This window comes from Dama dama, chromosome X (assembly GCF_033118175.1).
Source record: "Dama dama isolate Ldn47 chromosome X, ASM3311817v1, whole genome shotgun sequence".
NCBI lineage: Eukaryota > Metazoa > Chordata > Mammalia > Artiodactyla > Cervidae > Dama > Dama dama.
Genome location: NC_083714.1, coordinates 93,609,628 through 93,627,398, shown reverse-complemented (window position 1 = coordinate 93,627,398; position 17,771 = coordinate 93,609,628). Strand labels below are relative to the sequence as shown.

The 17,771-nt window shown below is 36.7% G+C and overlaps 1 protein-coding gene across 7 annotated transcripts in view; it reads right to left on the bottom strand.

Moving 5' to 3' along the window:
- OPHN1 (oligophrenin 1) overlaps window positions 1–17,771 on the bottom strand; it is a 750,938-nt gene that overhangs the window by 389,079 nt on the left and 344,088 nt on the right. For all 7 annotated transcript variants that reach the window (XM_061136930.1, XM_061136931.1, XM_061136928.1 and 4 more), the window contains 4 exons: window positions 12,848–12,926; window positions 10,933–10,966; window positions 10,331–10,393; window positions 7,061–7,135 (listed from right to left, as the gene is read on the bottom strand). In XM_061136930.1, coding sequence (XP_060992913.1) covers window positions 7,061–7,135; window positions 10,331–10,393; window positions 10,933–10,966; window positions 12,848–12,926 — 251 coding nt within the window. The remainder of the gene's footprint in view (window positions 1–7,060; window positions 7,136–10,330; window positions 10,394–10,932; window positions 10,967–12,847; window positions 12,927–17,771) is intronic.

Here is a 17,771-nt window from a genome sequence, read left to right as displayed (position 1 = left end):
CCATGAATGAATGGGTGAACAAAATGTGGTATATTCATTCAGCAGAATGTTGTTCAATTTTAAAAAGAAAAAAAATCTCTGACATACGATGTAGGTCAATCTATAAAATATTTTGCTAAACAAAATAAGCCATGCTACAAAGACAAATATAGGATGAATCTGCTTACATGAGGTAAATAGAATAGTCAAAAATATAGACTATGGGGAAGGAGAGAGTGGGACTAACTATTTTAAAGTAACAGAAATGAAGTTAGGTATGAAGTGTTCTGTAGATGGTCAATGGAGATGATTGCACATTAATGGAAGTATACTTAATGTCCCTGAATTGTTTAAATGGTAACTTTCATAGTATGTATACTTTATCATAGTACAAATAAAGAGTTCAAAAAAATGAATAAATGCATGCATTCAAAAAAATAATTTCAATACAACATTATAGGTGATAGGCACTGATACAAAAAACGTGTTCAAGATGTGCAGTTGGTAGAAAAGAGTGAAACATGTATAGCTTTAATTTTAAGGTATAAAAAATCCTTATTGTTAAATTTGTCCATTATTTATGGGTTTCATGCTTTCAGTGATAACTTATTTGTTCTCTTCTCAATACTCTATAGCATCTTGTAATACTAAAAAAACAAGACAGCAGACTCAAAATGGAGTCTTTTAGGCTAAGCCACACGTCATCAAAAAAAGACATAATTACAATTTCTGCTCTCCCAGAAATGCAATCTTAATCTAGTCAGTCAGGAATCACATGATCAAAACTAATTAGTTAATCTACCTGGTAGATCCCTGTTGTCGCCTAAAGGAAATTAATATTGCAATAACCAATCCACTTTTATATCAGTATTATTTCCTTATTCCTGCTCCCCATTGCCTATAGAAGTCTTCATTTTTGTATAGCTCCTTAGAGCTCCTTTCTATCTGCTAGATTGGGTGCTACCTTATTCAAATCAGTTTTTGCTCAAATAGACTCTTGAAATTTTTAATTTGCCTCAGTTTATCTTTTGACAGTAGATATACATTCCATGGGATGTGAAATTGTGAGTGCAAGTATAGGCTGGTCGACTCATGAAATCAATTTAGAACATGTATTCACATTATAGTGGGACTTGCTGAGGATTCTTATACTACAAATGTGTTGGTTTCAAATTTTTGCTTTGTTTTTAATTGACAAGTTTGTGGAACTTTGCTCAATGTAACTGGCAATCAATTACTTGTACAATTATTAGGGATAGACGGGGATTACACAAATATGGAATTGTAGGTATATTTTGCTGTGGTCTGCATTATGTCATTAGTTTTGAAATATCATTAGTTAATTCACCAAAGCACTCATTCATTCCACAAATATTTTCTGTGTCAGCCACCGTGCTGTGTACTAGATTCCTAGATCCAGGCATCTGATGAAGAAATACAGATAAGAGAAACGCTTGAGCATGTACCGTCTACTGAGAATTAAGTAAATGCAATTTTCTCAGATGATAACTATGTTTGATATAGGGAATACTAGTCTTTCATTTCTGATTGCTTTGACTGTTACTTGTATCTGGAAGGGTTTCCAATATGACCCAATGGGAGAGATTTTATGGAAGTGAATCAATAGTCATAGTACATTAGAATGGAAAGTAAGGGATATGTGAAGAATGGGATAAAAGAACAGCGAGATAAACAGTAGTGATAAACACCAATGTCTATCACATAGTAGGCATTCAATAAACACTGGGTATATCAATGAATGAGATAAAATTATAAGACTGGTTTCAAGGAGAAAAATGTTTATATGTCAAGAGAGAAGGAAGCAGGCAACAACAATAAGACCTGAAAGAAAATGAAAACAAATGGAGTTCAGACAGAGGCAATGACGTATACATGCCACATCATGGCGGGGGGCGGGGGAAACAATTTTACATTATCCCTAATATGTTTTCCTTATATGCATCATATAAATATTATGAAATATCTTCATTCAGGAAACAGGCTATTTTATTCCAAAGGGAATTCTGTGATTTCTTTTCTGTTTTATGTCCTTGTTCTGCCAGTAGAGATCAACAGGGCCCTGGATCTGGAATATTACAGAGGTTACTCTGAGAGGAAAATGTATGACTCTGTTCATAAACTATAGCTGCTGCTAGACTCTAAGCTCTGTGAGGAAAGGAATTTTTGTCTGCCTTGTTGTCTGTTATGTACTGACCATCTAATATAACGCTTAGCACATAGGAGGCAAAGAAGATGGACCTCTTCTAGAAGCTGCAAAAGGTAAGGAAACAGATTCTCTTCCAGAGCCTCCAGAAGGAATGTAATCCTGCCAATATCTTGATTTTAACTCCATAAGACTGACTGTAAACCTTTGACATCCTAAACTTTAAGAGAACAAATTGTGTTATCTTAAGCCACTATGTTTGTGGCAATCTATTACAGCAGCCACAGGACACTAATGTGAAGAATTTCCTGGTTGCTTTTTCATGACAAGATAAGTGACAGAATGTCCCTATAACAGAAACCCAGCACCATGGAGTAAGTTGGGTGAGGGGTTTGCTAGATTCATATGTCAGCTTTCATTTATTTTTTGTAACTTAAGATATCTCTGAAACAAAAATTCTTGTCCCATCTTTCACATATTAACAGGAATCCCCAATAAATGGCAATATGTTGATTGGAAACTAAAGACCAATTTGACATCAGCTATTCAGATCTTGAGAAAACAATAGAAAAAATGCTCAGTCTACTAATTATACTTCTAAAAGTTTCTTAAGTCAGTTCAAAACTAAAGAAAAATAGAAAATAATTTTAAGGACAACATTACATATAGATGATAAATTATTTCAGCCTCCAGTAGAATTGGTTCAAATCAAGTATGATCTGAGAATAATCAATGTATCTAGGTTAGTAAGTATAGTCATGGTTACATTCTCTGTCATGTCTGACTCTTTGCGACCCCAAGGACTGCAGCATGCCAGGCCTCCCTGTCCATCACCAATTCCCAGAGTTTACCCAAATTCATGTCCACTGAGTCGGTGATGCCATCCAACCATCTCATCCTCTGTCATCCCCTTCTCCTCCTGCCTTCAATCTTTCCCAGAATCAGGGTCTTTTCAAATGAGTCAGTTCTTCACATCGGGTGGCCAAAGTACTGGAGTTTCAGGTTCAACATCAGTTCTTCCAGTGAACACTCAGGACTGACTGGCTGGATCTCCTTGCAGTCCAAGGGACTCTCAAGAGTCTTCTCCAACACCACAGTTCAAAAGCATCAATTCTTCATTGCTCAGCTTTCTTTACAGTCCAACTCTCACATCCATACATGACTACTGAAAAAACCATAGCCTTGGCTAGACGGACCTTTGTTGGCAATGTTTTCCTAGCCAGGTTCAATTTCATCAAAGACTTCAGTTAATATATCCAGTCTCTTCACTCTCTATGCCTCATTCCCCCTATCTACTCCCATCATTGTCAAACACTTAGTCTCTGAAGCACAACATGATTTCAGAGCTTCATTGAAGGAACAGTTACTGAGTGAACACAGTGGACTAAGTACATGGCATTATCAAGAGCATAATTTTGATTATCAAGATTATAATGATAGCAGTAGGCATTATCATTGATAAGATGCCTATGACTTGGTAAAGGGTGAAAAAGCAGAACTGTTAGATGAGGTACAAGCTATCTCGGAGGTAAGCAAATTAGTTTCTCTGTAACCAAGTTAGTTTCTGATGGATCTAATGCAAGTGTAGACTCTATTCCTCACAGTTTGTAGGATCTATTAATGTAGGGTATCATACAACAATCTAGGGTAGGGGAGAGATGTGACTAGTCAAACAACAAACTGATTGGAAAATAATTATTAATTGTGGATATATCCCTTTTGATTGTTACATTTTATATGCCAAAAAGACAGATTTTCAGGTACAGGAAGTATGAAAGGCTCTAGTAAACAACAGAAGAAAGCCTACAGTTAAGTGTTATAGGAGATGTCATAGAAGGTAGTCTACAGTATACAGATTTAGGGGTAAAAAAATAGCTGGAAAAGAGCATGAGACATAAAGAAAAAATTAAGGACAAGCTATCATGCTGGTAAAAGAAAATGAATGCTTTTCTTCCTGGATAAATTATGGTGAGCCTACATGAAGGCAGGGCAGCCAATTCATAGTGGTGTGGGAAAAGATCAGGATAGGTCAAAAGAAGCAGGGAAATTGAGTATCCCAGTGAGAATCTCCAGAAGACATAATATGAGAGAAGCTTTGAAGGGAGGTCTCCATACATAAGTATAGATTATGTGCTAGCTGAGTCTTCTCCATAGAATGTTAAGTCCCACAAAGATAGGAAATACAAGTAGGGTGTTCAGTGTTTAATCTATAGCCCTGAGTGTAATGCCTGGCCCTTTGCAGGTACTCAAATATTTGCTAAAATTAATGAATAAATGAATTAGGATCATCACCAGATCTAGAATTACTTAGATAATGGGCCAGGGATCAAGGTTTACCAGTTTTATGCATACATAAGTAAATTAACACTATTTTACATTATATTTATAAATATTTATATTCAGAACTTCTTTGTCTATTTTTTAGATATTCCTATTTGGAGGTTGATGTGCACAGATGCACTATACCAACTGAATTGTACTGTCCTGTGTGATTTGAATGAACCATTTCAGTCCTATTGAACCCTATAACAGAATCAGTAGGATGAGTAGTATGACATTTTGTTTTAGCTTATTATACATCAGGTAGAAGAATGTAGTGATACTGGAAATAGAATTCCAAATAATTTATGAGACTAAATAATTTTTCAGAGACTAAATATCCTGGGCCATGCTGTCAATTGTTTTATATATGAAGTGTCTTTTAGCTTATAAAATGAAATGTCAATTGGCCAGGAAAACAGAACATCCATTTTTAAAAGTCAACAGTGTAAAGTGATAAACAAAGAAATATATTGAGGCATCAGTTATGTAATCTGCAATGCAAAATCTACATTACTGTTATTACTGTTACTACCCTCAAGTGCTAACAGTTTGAGATGTCAGGTCTGTAAGGTTGTGGAAGTTAAGCTATGCACCACAGAAAAGACTAAAAATATATGCTTTATCCAAACTGCAACTTTCCACACTCAACTTATTCTATGAAACTTTATGAGAACTGAGCTTACCAGACAATTCATCACCATTCACAAAAGGAAGAAGAGCAGGTTTGCAGGAAGACATAAAACATGAGTTTAGTTTTGGGCATGTAAATCATATGTACCTGTGGAATATCTATGTACAGAGATCTTGTGCAAAAATTCCAGTACTGATTTCCTCAGTCTTTGGGGATTACTGTCTCAGTCATGATCAGCTTTATCCATTCACCAGAGTGTGTTACACAGATATGATCATTCTAGTGTGTTGCTGTTGTTTAGTTACTAAGTCATGTCTGACTCTTTTGTGACCCCATGGACTGTAGCCTGCCAGCTTCCTCTATCCATGGGATTTCCTACACAAGAATATTGAAGTGGGTTGTCATTTCCTTCTCTAGGGGATCTTTCTGATCCAGGGATCGAACCCGCATCTCCTGCTTTGACAGGTGGATTCTTTACCACCGAGTCACCAGGGAAGCCCAATGTGCGCCATGACCTAAATATGTTTGAAAAGCACAGGTCCAGTGGGAAACTGGATCCATTAGTTTAGAACTCATGATATGATGTTTGGATTAGTGATTTTGGTGTGTTGACATCACAGAGGTGCTAGTAAAAACCAAAGAGAGTTGAAGTAACTAGAACCAGACTTTCTTTCCTGTGGTAACAATTAGAATCTGGGACACAATATATGAAACAGCTCCTTGTAGTACTTGAACAATACACAGTATAGAACCCTGAAACAGGGGGAAAAGCAAGATAAGCCTTACCATTACCAGTTTGCTACCTGAAAACGTTTTCTGGATGGTAGCATGGGGAGTGAGAGCTCAAGCTGAGTATGGACGTCTTGCTCAGTTGAAGAGACAAAGATCAGAGGTCAGAAAGGCGAGTAAACTAGAAGGTCAGAGTAAACTTTGCAGGTCAGAGTACCAGAGAAGAGGGATTTATGTAGAAAAAGAACTGAAAAATCCTTAGCTGTGGGTCTGCTTGAGTCTGTCACTGAATACAAAACCATGAGTGCCTAGGATGAAAATCCATGAGGCCAGACAAAGAAATACAAAGAAGCTTTATTCTGAAGAATACCCAGAACTCACATAGAGCTGGCAACTGTTTAACTTTCAACCACTAAAAATGAAGAGACAAAAGAAATCAGAACTTAGCTGTAAGGCTAAACTAGCCAGGAAAGAATACTTTATATCTGTCCTAGTAAGATTAAAAATAATCTTCAAATGAAGCAAGCTGATACACAAATAACTGACTACAAAACAGAATTCAACACACTAAAAAAGAAATCACCAAAACTGCAACACTCAAGTCACGATGTACAGAATGTAACAAAATTTACCAGACTTATGCAAAAAAAAAAAAAAAAAGAAAAGAAAAATATGATCCATAGCTAGGATAAAAATCTAATCATTAGGAAAACATGTAGAAGAAGTGAAGGGGGGCAAAGATAGAAGGCTGGGAAATACCCAGACAAGATTTAGAAGATAAGAAGAAAAAGGACCTGACAAAAGTCATTTGAAAGGAATAATACATGATGTTGGAAGAATTAAGAGACTGTTGAATCATAAACGTCATGTAGAGATAAAGTTTCAAAAGGAGGGAGAGGTCAATAAGGATATCAAGTAAGATAGAAACTGAAAAGAGTTAATTGAATTTCACAAGAATATACCTTCTATGCCTGACCAGAGTAGTTCCAATGGAGAGATTGGGGTAGAATCCAGATTTGAGAAGGAGTGATGCTAATCATTGTTTCAAGGAAAGGTGTCTCAGACTCAGCATAGGCAAGTAAGTGTACATTTTATATTTAAAAATATATTCTACAACCTTTATCAATGTCTCCTTTCTCTTATAGTCACATTTCTTTCTAATATACAAACAACTCCCCAAAAGAATTATAAAATTAAAATTGTTACCAACAACAACAATAACAAAAAATTGTTACCAAAAAAGGCATTCAGCAGCTTCTGAACCTGAATATTGCTGCCCACGGTACGGTACAATCCCTCTGTCTTGATTCCTAGAGAAAGAAAACCAGGTCAGTTTTATTAATATAGCTAGAACTTTCATCTCCCTTAAGGTAGAGAAAGTGGATACTTACACAATGGACTCAGTTCAAACAAGAAAGGATCTCCCTACTGTCTCCAGTCTCTCCAGCCCTCCTCCACAATAGGGGAACAGTCCTGAAACATCTCTGCAAATTATTCTTTCCATACTTTCATTTGGATTGTACCAAGCCCTCAATAACATGACTAGAAAAGAACACATTCTATAGTAAATAGAAAAAAAATGTTTATGTGAGTAGCAGTGGATAACAGAGAACAGTGTCGTCATTTTGGAAAGAAGCTTGGGTTTAGTTGCAAAAGGAGGAGATATTAACCTTCAAATTGTCCCTGAGCAGGGATATAAAGTAAGAGAGAGCTACAGTATGGCAGGTGTGAAGCAAATAAACATTTTATGTACTGAGAAAGATTGAAGCAACATTTCGGGGAGCGGGGCAAGAGCCCTGGCTTATACACTACTCTTGCCTATGTTCAAAATATTCTCAGAAGTAAGAAAGTATCACCAACCTGGAAAAAATATTAATGCCACATTTGCTGGATTTTAACTTTGCCCCTAACAATTTTTAAATCAATATGTTTTGCGGCAGAAACTGAACTCTTATTTATTTAGGGTGGAACTATCATAACACTGCTTGAAAAGTGCCAGATAGTATTTTAAAATATTTTATATGCCATTTGAAGTTCTTTATCACTAAAAGCAGGAAAACACAAATTATTCATATTTGGTTCTAAGTGTTGCTTCTTGACCAGCATACAGTTTTCTCAGGAGAAAGGTAAGGTGGTCTGGTATTCCCATCTTTTTAAGAATTCTCCACAGCTTGTTGGGATCCACACAGTCAAAGGCTTTAGCATAGTCAATGAAACAGAAGTAAACGTGTTTTTGGAACTCTTTTGCTTTTTCCATAATCCTAAGAATGTTGGCAATTTGATTTCTGGTTCCTCTGCCTCTTTGAAACCCAGCTTGTACATCTGGAAGCTCAGTTCACATACTGTTAAAGCCTAGCTCGAGGGATTTTGAGTATAAACTTATTTGCATGTGAAATGAACACGATTGTACAGTAGTTTGAACATTCTTTGGCATTGCCCTTCTTTGGGATTGGAATAAAAACTGACCTTTTCCAGTCCTGTGGCCATGGCTGAATTTTCCAAATTTGCTGACTTATTGAGTGCAACACTTTAACAGCATCATCTTTTAGGATTTTAAATATCTCAACTGGCATTCTGTCCCCTCCACTAGCTTTGTTCGTAGTAATGCTTCCTAAGTTGCACTTGACTTCAAACTCCAGGATGTCTGGTTCTAGATGAGTGACCACAAGCCATCGTGGTTATCTGGGTCATTAAGACCTCTCTTGTATAGTTCTTCTATGTATTCTTGCCACCTCTTCTTAATATCTTCTGCTTCTGTTATGTCCTTACTGTTTCTGTCCTTTATCATTCCCATCCTTGCATGAAATGTTCCCATGATATCTTCAATGTTCTTGAAGAGATCTCCAGCCTTTCCCATTGTATTGTTCTCCTCTATGTCTTTGCATTGTTGGTTTAAGTAGGACTTCTTTTCTCTCCTTGCCATTCTCTGGAACTCTGCATTCTGTTTGGTATGTCTTTCCCTTTCTCCCCTGTCTTTGCTTTTCTTCATTCCTCAGCTATCTGTAATGCTTCCTCAGACAACCACATGGCCTCCTTGTATTTCTTTTTCTTTGGAATGGCTTTGGTCACTGCCTCCTAGACAATGTTACAAACCTCCATACATAGTTCCTTAGATATTCTGTCTCCCAAATCTAATCCCTTGAATCCATTCAACACACCTGTATAATCATTAGGGATTTGATTTAGGTCATACCTAATGGCCTAGTGGTTTTCCCTACTTTCTTCAAGTTAAGCCTGAATTTTGCAATAACGAGCTCATGATCTGAGCCACAGTCAGCTCCAGGTTTTGTTTTTGCTGACTATACAGAGCTTCTCCATCTTTGGCTGCAAAGAACATAATCAGTCTGAGTTTGGTATTGACCACTGGGTGAGGTCCATGTGTAGAATTGTCTCTTGGGTTGTTGAAAAGGGTGTTTGCCATAACCAGCATGTTCTCTTTTCAAAACTCTGTTAGCCTTTGCCCTGCTTCATTTTTTACTCCAAGGCCAAACTCGCCAGTTATTCTGGGTATCTCTTGATTTCCTACTTTTGCATTCCAATCCCCTATGATGGAAAGGGCATCTTTTTTGGTGTTAGTTTTAGAAGGTCTTGTAGGTTTTCATAGAACTGTTCAACTTCAGCTTTTCTAGCACTAGTGGTTGGGGTATAGACAGATTACTGTGAAGTTGAATGGTTTGCCTTGAAAATGAACTGTTTGTGCCCTTTTTGAGGTTGCACCCAAATACTTCATTTTGGACTCCTTTGTTGACTGTGAGTTCTATTCCATTTCTTCTAAGGGTTTTTTGCCCACAGTAGTAGAAATTATACACACACACACACACAGACACACACGCATATATATATATATATATATATATATATATATATATATAAAGGTTATCTGAATTAAATTCACCCATTCTTGTCCATTTTAGATCAATGATTGCTAAAATTTTGATGTTCGCATTCTCCATCTCCTGCTTGACCATGTCCAATTTGCCTTCATTCATGGACCTAACATTTCAGGTTCCTATACAATATTGTTCTTTACAACATTGGACTTTACTTTCACCACCATCTATAACTGAGCATCATTTCCACTTTGGCCCAGCTGCTTCATTCTTTCTAAAATATTAGTAATTGCCCTCAGATCTTCTGCAGTAGCACATTGGACACCTTTTAACCTGGGGGACTCATCTTCCAGTTCCATATCTTTTTGTCTTTTCATACTGTCCATGGGGTTCTCCAGGCAAGAATACTGACACAGTTTGCCATTTCCTCCTCCAATGGGTCACTGGAGATTTTTGTTTTGTCAGAACTCTTCACTATGACCCATCTATCTTGGATGGCCCTGCATGGGATGACTCATAGCTTTATTGAGTTATGCAAGCCTCTTTGCCATGACAAGGCTGTGATCCTAATATTGCACATCAACTATAAGTCAATAAAAATTAAATAAATTTTAAAAATCATTAAAAAAGAATAATCAGATTCAAACGATGCCAAGGCTATGGTTCATATCTTACCTTTGGTCTCAATTATATTGATGCACTTCCTAACAAACTTGAACCCCACTTCATTCAGTTCCACTGTTTCAAGCAAAAGAAAGCAGAATTAGATCCTGCTGTAATAAGCCTCACCTAACAAACCTTCAGGGATCTGGTTAAGAGACTACAGTGAGAGAATTAGGGTTTGGTCTCTCTCCTTCAATCACCTTTAAATGGAAAGATTCTTCATTTAGGAGAGAGAAGTGGCTAAAGTTTTTACTTTTATAACACAAAATGTTTTTACTTGACCCTTTTTGTATTATATTTGCTTGAGGCATGAGCTACAGCAAATGTGAAAAATTAGACTGGAAATGCCTAATTTCTATTGTGTGTCTAGAACAAGAAGAATATAATTAGTGTTTCTCTATATTACTACAACTATCCCACCAATAAGCTAAGATAAAGTGACTTCCTTAGTTCAATCAAAAGACACCTTCTTTAAAAACAGGTCTGAATTTCATTTCACACAAAGGTATCCATAAATACATTTGCATCAATATTACAAATCATTGATGATAGCATTTACTGTGATTAGGATAGCTAACAGTTTATAATACCAGTAGATCAGAAATCTGACTTACTTTCTTCCTGTTTTGTTATAGGGCTGTGGTAGATCTACAAAAAAAAAAGAGACAGAAAGAGCCACGGATATTGTGAATCACTATAGGTAAGTACAGCAAATACTAAAGATCTTTAGTCAAATAAACCATCAAAAGCATTAGTGACTTTAAAAGTTTAACAAGTAATAAAAGGGGCTAAACAGAATCATCTTTGCCTAGGTCACTAGAAACAGTAGGATTAATAATCCCTGAAGATTACATTGGATTTCACACAGCTCACTGCAGTGGTAGCCTACCCATCTTAGACATTTACTTATGTAAAACTTAGAGAATTTTCCTGATGGAGCAAGAGAGTATGACAGAAAGGAAGTGGTTTTCTCCAGGTTATTGGCAGAAGAAAGTAGAGTTAGATCTTGCTATAATAATCCTCACCAAACAAACCTTCAATGATCTGGGTAAGAGACTGCAGTGTTGAATAGCTGATGGTAAAATTTAAATATTACAATACCAATCTCCTTACCCAAAGGTGTTAGTGGGTATTTTCTACCCAGATGGGTAGAAAAACAAGTGCCCATCTGAAAGAGATCCATGTATTCACCAAACTTCCTCTGAGTCATCTTAAAGTATGCATTGTGATAGCCATGTGAGAAACAAGAGGAGATCCTTGACTCTTGAAGCCTAGTCTTGGCTTTATGGCTACATCATTATGAAACTTAGGCATGTCCCATTCATCCTCTAGACTTCAAAATTCATATCTCTAAAATGATCAGTGTTGCAGTAGATGTTCCTTCAAGAACTGATCTTCTTACTATTTATAATGTTAGTGGATTGGAGAGGGGGGTTGTTAGTAGAGCAGAAGCAACATTAGTAATGCAGGAAATAAGTCCTCTACATGCCATCTGTATAATCTGCTTTAACAATCTCTCCTTTTAAAATAAAATCCCTGTAATATATTCTCCATTTTAGCAAGTTTTTGCCTTGCAAAAAGCAAGACGATTGGATTGTACTCAAATACTACTGAATTTCAGTAGCTTTGCACCAAGCCTTCAGACCAGTGAGAAGAACTTCAAACTGATATAGCATATTATGGTTGACAAACTGGCTTTCAATTGATTTCTTTCAAAGCAACTCTGTGAGATAGGTAGAACAGAAATTATTAAAGCCATTTTACTGAAGAGAAGAATCTCAGAAAAAATTAAATAAGTAGCTCAAGGTCACACAATCATTGAATGGCAGAATCAGACCCAGATATAACCTTCTGGGATTCCAAAACTAAGAAGCTGACATTATGTCATATACCATAAGAAGAAACCTACACAGAAGATACTGGAGAAGAAAAATGCTTTTTGGTGACCTGACTGTTCACATTGGTCTTTCTATGATAATCATTAGCCCTGCAAAAGTATTGCTTGTAATCCTATGTAACAGTGTTCTAAATGGAATGGTGCATTTTGGGATATAGGATGGCAATGCCATCTCCTGCCCTTAAAGAGAATAAGTTGGCTTAGGAATGTAAGGGAGGGGCAGTAAAACCATTCTGAATAAAATCTCAATAAATGCTTGTTCACAGTCATGAAAATTATTTTTCATCCTTATATATGAACACATATTAATGATATAAACTACAAAAAAGGCTTAATTTTCTTTCTTAAGAAAACCTTATGGGCATAGCTGTATAAGAAGAAAGAAGCTGAGAGACCTAGTTTCCAGGTCAATTGCGATGCCTTTCTGAGGCTAATTCTAGAGAAGTCTTTACCATCTCTGAAACTCAAGTTGCCTAACTTGTTAAACAAGAAATGTTATTCAGCATTTCCTTCTAACTCTAAGCTTTTGAGTATGAATTATCTATCACCATTTAATTGTCCTGGACTCACTGCTACCACTAGAGCACACTCATATACTGGCCTGTTACTGAGGTTTCCCCAGGGTAACTTACAGGTTCTTTCCCATCCATAGCCTCCATCCATAGTCTTCTGTTAGCTTCTGAAAGAGCTTGCAGAGTGATGGTTCCTGGTCTAAGGAATAAATGACAAGTTGAGAGCAGAAAAGTTAACTAAGAGAGTGGAGTCTTATAATCTAGGGTTCCTCTCAGCCCTGGGAGTTATGACACTGAGCAGACTCAAGAATATAGATTTCCAATTATTCAAAATCTTTTTTTACTCAGAAAAACAATGGAATTTAGAGAACAGTAACTTTGGAAACATTGGGGGAGGTAGTATCTTGGTGGCTTAATGTCAGGGTCAGGCAAGGAAATATGAAGGCAGATGCTGACACCTCACCATAATACAGACTTAAATTGACCCCATTGTGTGCTTAAAACAAACTGAAGCTCTCCCTGCCTCTCGCTCTTAGAAACTAGTCATTTGGTCTGAGTTCAAGCGGTTCTGAGCATGTTCACTATAAGTACATATACCAGGAAAATGGCTTTGCTACTTCTACCACCTAGGATGTCCAAAGAGCATTTCCGTTGGAAAGAAGTCAACAACATGCACAGGGACGCCTTCTGGCTGATTTAAGCAATCTTATAAATAATAACAACAACTACTAGTTAATGAATGCTCAGTAAGTGCCATAGTACTATAAGCACTTTATAAGTATTGATTCACTTAATCTACACAAGAAGCCTATAAAGCAGGGACTATAAAAATCCTTATTTTACAGAAGGGGAAACTGAGGCACAGAGAGTAACCTGAGTCTGTGGTAAGTGTAAAGCCAGGGTGTTGATTTAGGAATTTTAGTCCAGCAGCCATGTTCTTTCTTAGTTAATATATTATAAGGCCTCTTCTGCATGACGTACAACTTGAAATCCAATTTTATTTTATTTATTTGCAGTAACTGCAACTATATACCCAGATATATCCCAATTTGGTATACACCGTTCTTCTCGGACCTTCAAAACCAAACTGGAATTTGGGGATTAATCATATTACTTGCAGGCATAAGGTCTCTCCCACTCTCTGCCTAGTTGTGCCACTAGAGATATTTGTTCCTCTTACTCCTTCCATGTTAAGATGAGACCTCTCTGAGTCATGAAATATAACAGAGTAATGACAAGAGAGTTCAGTGGAAAAGTCACTGTGCCTCAATTTCTTTAGCCATAAAAAATTTGAATCTGATGAATTGTAGGTCCTTTTTAGTTCTGATACCATGGGATTCCTATCCTACCTGTCCTTCTGTCTCTTACTATATTAAAGTACTCCTTAATAAGTAAAGCCCCCAAATGAAAACCAGGACTTGGCTTTCAGTACTGGACTCTTTCAAGTTTACCTTTCTCTAAGAAATATCCAACATTTTAGACATATCTTATGGGGCTAGAAAGTCTATAAATCTCTATAAAAATAATTACCCAGCTGGATCCTGAAACTAGAAAGAAGGAAAGCAAAAAAATGGGCAAAAAACATAAAGCAGATGCTGTAGACTAGATATGAAGTTAAACCTATTACAGACACAGTTTTCCTGTGTAGGAAATCAGAAAGCTGGTATGTATCCTCTCTTGATCATACAGAGAAGCTGAAAGAATAAATAAGTGACTATTCAGGAAGCATTTGGAGATTCCCGGGTGCTACTAAAAGTCAAATCCAAAGAACAATATTGTTAAGAACAAAATGACAAAGTAGAAAGAGTACTGACTTCTAGGCCAGGCTTCTCCATCATGATTTTAGACAAATCCTGTGCCCACCCTGAGGTCTCAGTCACTCCTCTAAAACAGAAAGGCATAAATAACATATTTGTAGTAGAGTTCAGTGGTTAAGAATGTGAGCTTGGAAATTAGTATACCTGGATTTGGATCCTAGCTCTAACATATACTAGTTGTATAATCTAAGTGCTTAACTTCTCTCTGTCTCCTTGTCTTTGTGAGATTGGGATAGAAACACCGCCCACTTCATGTGACTGTGATGAAGACTAAAGGAAATTATATATTTAAAATGAGGTGGATGAAAATGGAGCCTATTATACAGAGTGAAGTAAGTCAGAAAGAGAAACACCAATACAGTATATTAATGCATATATGTGGAATTTAGAAAGACGGTGATGACAACCCTATATGGAAGACAGCAAAAGAGACACAAATGTAAAGAACAGACTTTTGGACTCTGTGAGAGAAGGAGAGGGTGGGATGATTTGAGAGAATAGCATTGAAACATGTATATTACCATATGTAATTACCATATGTAATGGCCAGATGACCAGTGCAGGTTTGACGCATGAAGCAGGGCACTCAAAGCACCTCAACCCCAGAGGGATGGGGTGGGGAGGGAGATAGGAGGGGGGCTCAGGATGGGGGGACACATGTGCACCCTGGCTGATTCATGTTGATGTATGGCAAAAACCACCACAATATTGTAAAGCAATTAGACTCCAATTAAAATAAATAATTAAAAAAGCAAAGAAAAACGATAAAATAAAGGCTGAGAATGGTGCCTAGCACACAGAGGTACTCAGTGAATGTTAGCAGCTGTTGCTGTCATCGTCATCATCAATGTTATTATTATTATTGCTATAATTATTGTCCTTCAAGTTTTGATGGGCTATGAGACTGCGGCTCCAAATATTACTAGGAACAATAATAAAAAAAAAATTATCCTCTATTCCAGAAATAGTAAAGGGGATTCAAAGAGTTATCTGTTCAATTCAGCAGGGAACATGAGTACAAATGCTTAATGTCTACTGCGAGGCCTGCCTCTGCCCCTTGTATCAGACTGACCAGCCACGAAAGCAGATGCAGATATCATTTTACTCAGAAAACTCCACATGCACAGAGGCACCTCAGCATCTGTGCATTATTATATTTGACCCTCTATTTCACAACATATTTATTCTGTTTTTTCCCAATTTATTTTTATTAGTTGGAGGCTAATTACTTTACAATATTGTAGTGGTTTTGCCATATGTTGACATGAAAAAGCCATGGATTTACATGTATTCCCTTGTAATAGACAATGGAATAAAATTTAAAAGAACATGGGGTTTGGAGACCTACAGACCAGAGTTTGAGCTCAACCTTGCCACTGTGTAACTTTGATTAGGCAAGGCAGTTAAACACATACAAGTCCCAGTCTCCTCACCTGTAAAATGAGGGTGGAGTTCAGTGCAGGAATATTATTTAAATGCCCAATCTATGGTAAGTAAAATCACAGCTATATCAAAACTTTAATCCTGGGTTCTAGTCTAAGAATTCCCCAGTATTCTTGGGTAGGGAAAAAAATTTAAAAATGAATACCAGATTCAGTATCTATCATGAGCCATACATAGCACTAGATGCAATATAGATAGATAGATAGATAGATCCTTATAAATATATATTGATCCTTGCCCTTAACCTCAGGGCCAAACTGTTTGCAAATGCTTTGAGTCTATGAGAATAATACTTGCAAGTGGCTTGCAAATTTAAGCTGAAAAGTGAATCAGAATGGAATTAGACACAGTAAAATTTAATTTTAAGTACATTAATTCAGCAGACCCAAAGACACTGAAGCTTCATAAAAAGGAAGCCACAGCCAACAGTTGTTTTCCCCTTCCTACTGAGCTCAAAGTTGTGGGGTGGAAATGAGTGACAACATCATGATTATCACTAGCATTGTTTACTAATACAGCCATCTTTGATTGGGACCATCCATTCTGAACAAAGAAAGCATATAGATTCACAAACATAAACTTAAAATGGGGAAGAGAACTAATAGCTACTTATTCCAAGACAAAAATATGCCTTATTTTCTTAATCTGATCTATATGATTCTAGTTACTAATAGTTTTGCTCATATGATATTGTAATTCAACCAAGTTCCTTTCTAGCAATCTGATCTTTTGTTAAATTCTATTATAATGCTTAATGCCTAATACATAGGAATAATGGATGGAAATAAAATATAGAAACACATTTACTCACTAAATTCTGGACCAACTTCCCAACTACATAACATGTCTTTTTCCAAAGTAACTCCAAATGCTCTTATTTTAAAATTTAAAAGTAAAAGTTAAATTCCATGGAATTTAGAAAGATGGTAACAATAACCCTATATGCAAAACAGAAAAAGAGACACAGAAACACAGAACAGACTTTTGAACTCTGTGGGAGAAGGTGAGGGTGGGATGTTTCGAAAGAACAGCATGTATACTATCTATGGTGAAACAGATCACCAGCCCAGGTGGGATACATGAGACAAGTGCTCGGGCCTGGTGCACTGGGAAGACCCAGAGGAATCGGGTGGAGAGAGAGGTGGGAGGGGGGATCGGGATGGGGAATACGTGTAAATCTATGGCTGATTCATATCAATGTATAACAAAACCCACTGAAATGTTGTGAAGTAATTAGCCTCCAACTAATAAAAAAAAAATAAATAAAAGTAAAAGTTAAAATTCCCTACCAATAAATTGTCCAGGTTGAAAAGACGAAAAGAGAGAATTGGATAGGAACAAACGCAACCGAGTCCAAAGATTGCAAGCTTTGCTGAAATCAGAAAGTTGATAATTAAACTATTTACATTTTATGTAAATATCTGAAAGGTAGGAAAAGTCCACATCATTTGCACCAAATGGGGGAAAAAAGAATCCCCAGTACTACCACCATTCTCCATTCAATCTATGTTCCCTTAAATATGTCTTTCAATTAATTTGTTCTTGTATATTGAGATAAAAAAAGAATGAGTTTTGTTACCCTGTTCTTTTGCAGCACCACAAAATACTGATCTTTTGCATATATCATAGCAAATTAAATCCTAGGAGTGACTTCTGCCTACAGCAAGTAAGGCAAATCTGACTGAACCTTGAATAGTCAGAATCAGCTCTGGTCCAGGGATCCCTGGGAGGCACAGCCAAAAGAGCCAAGACAATGGTGTCATGAACAGTTTTGCTAATTTTTA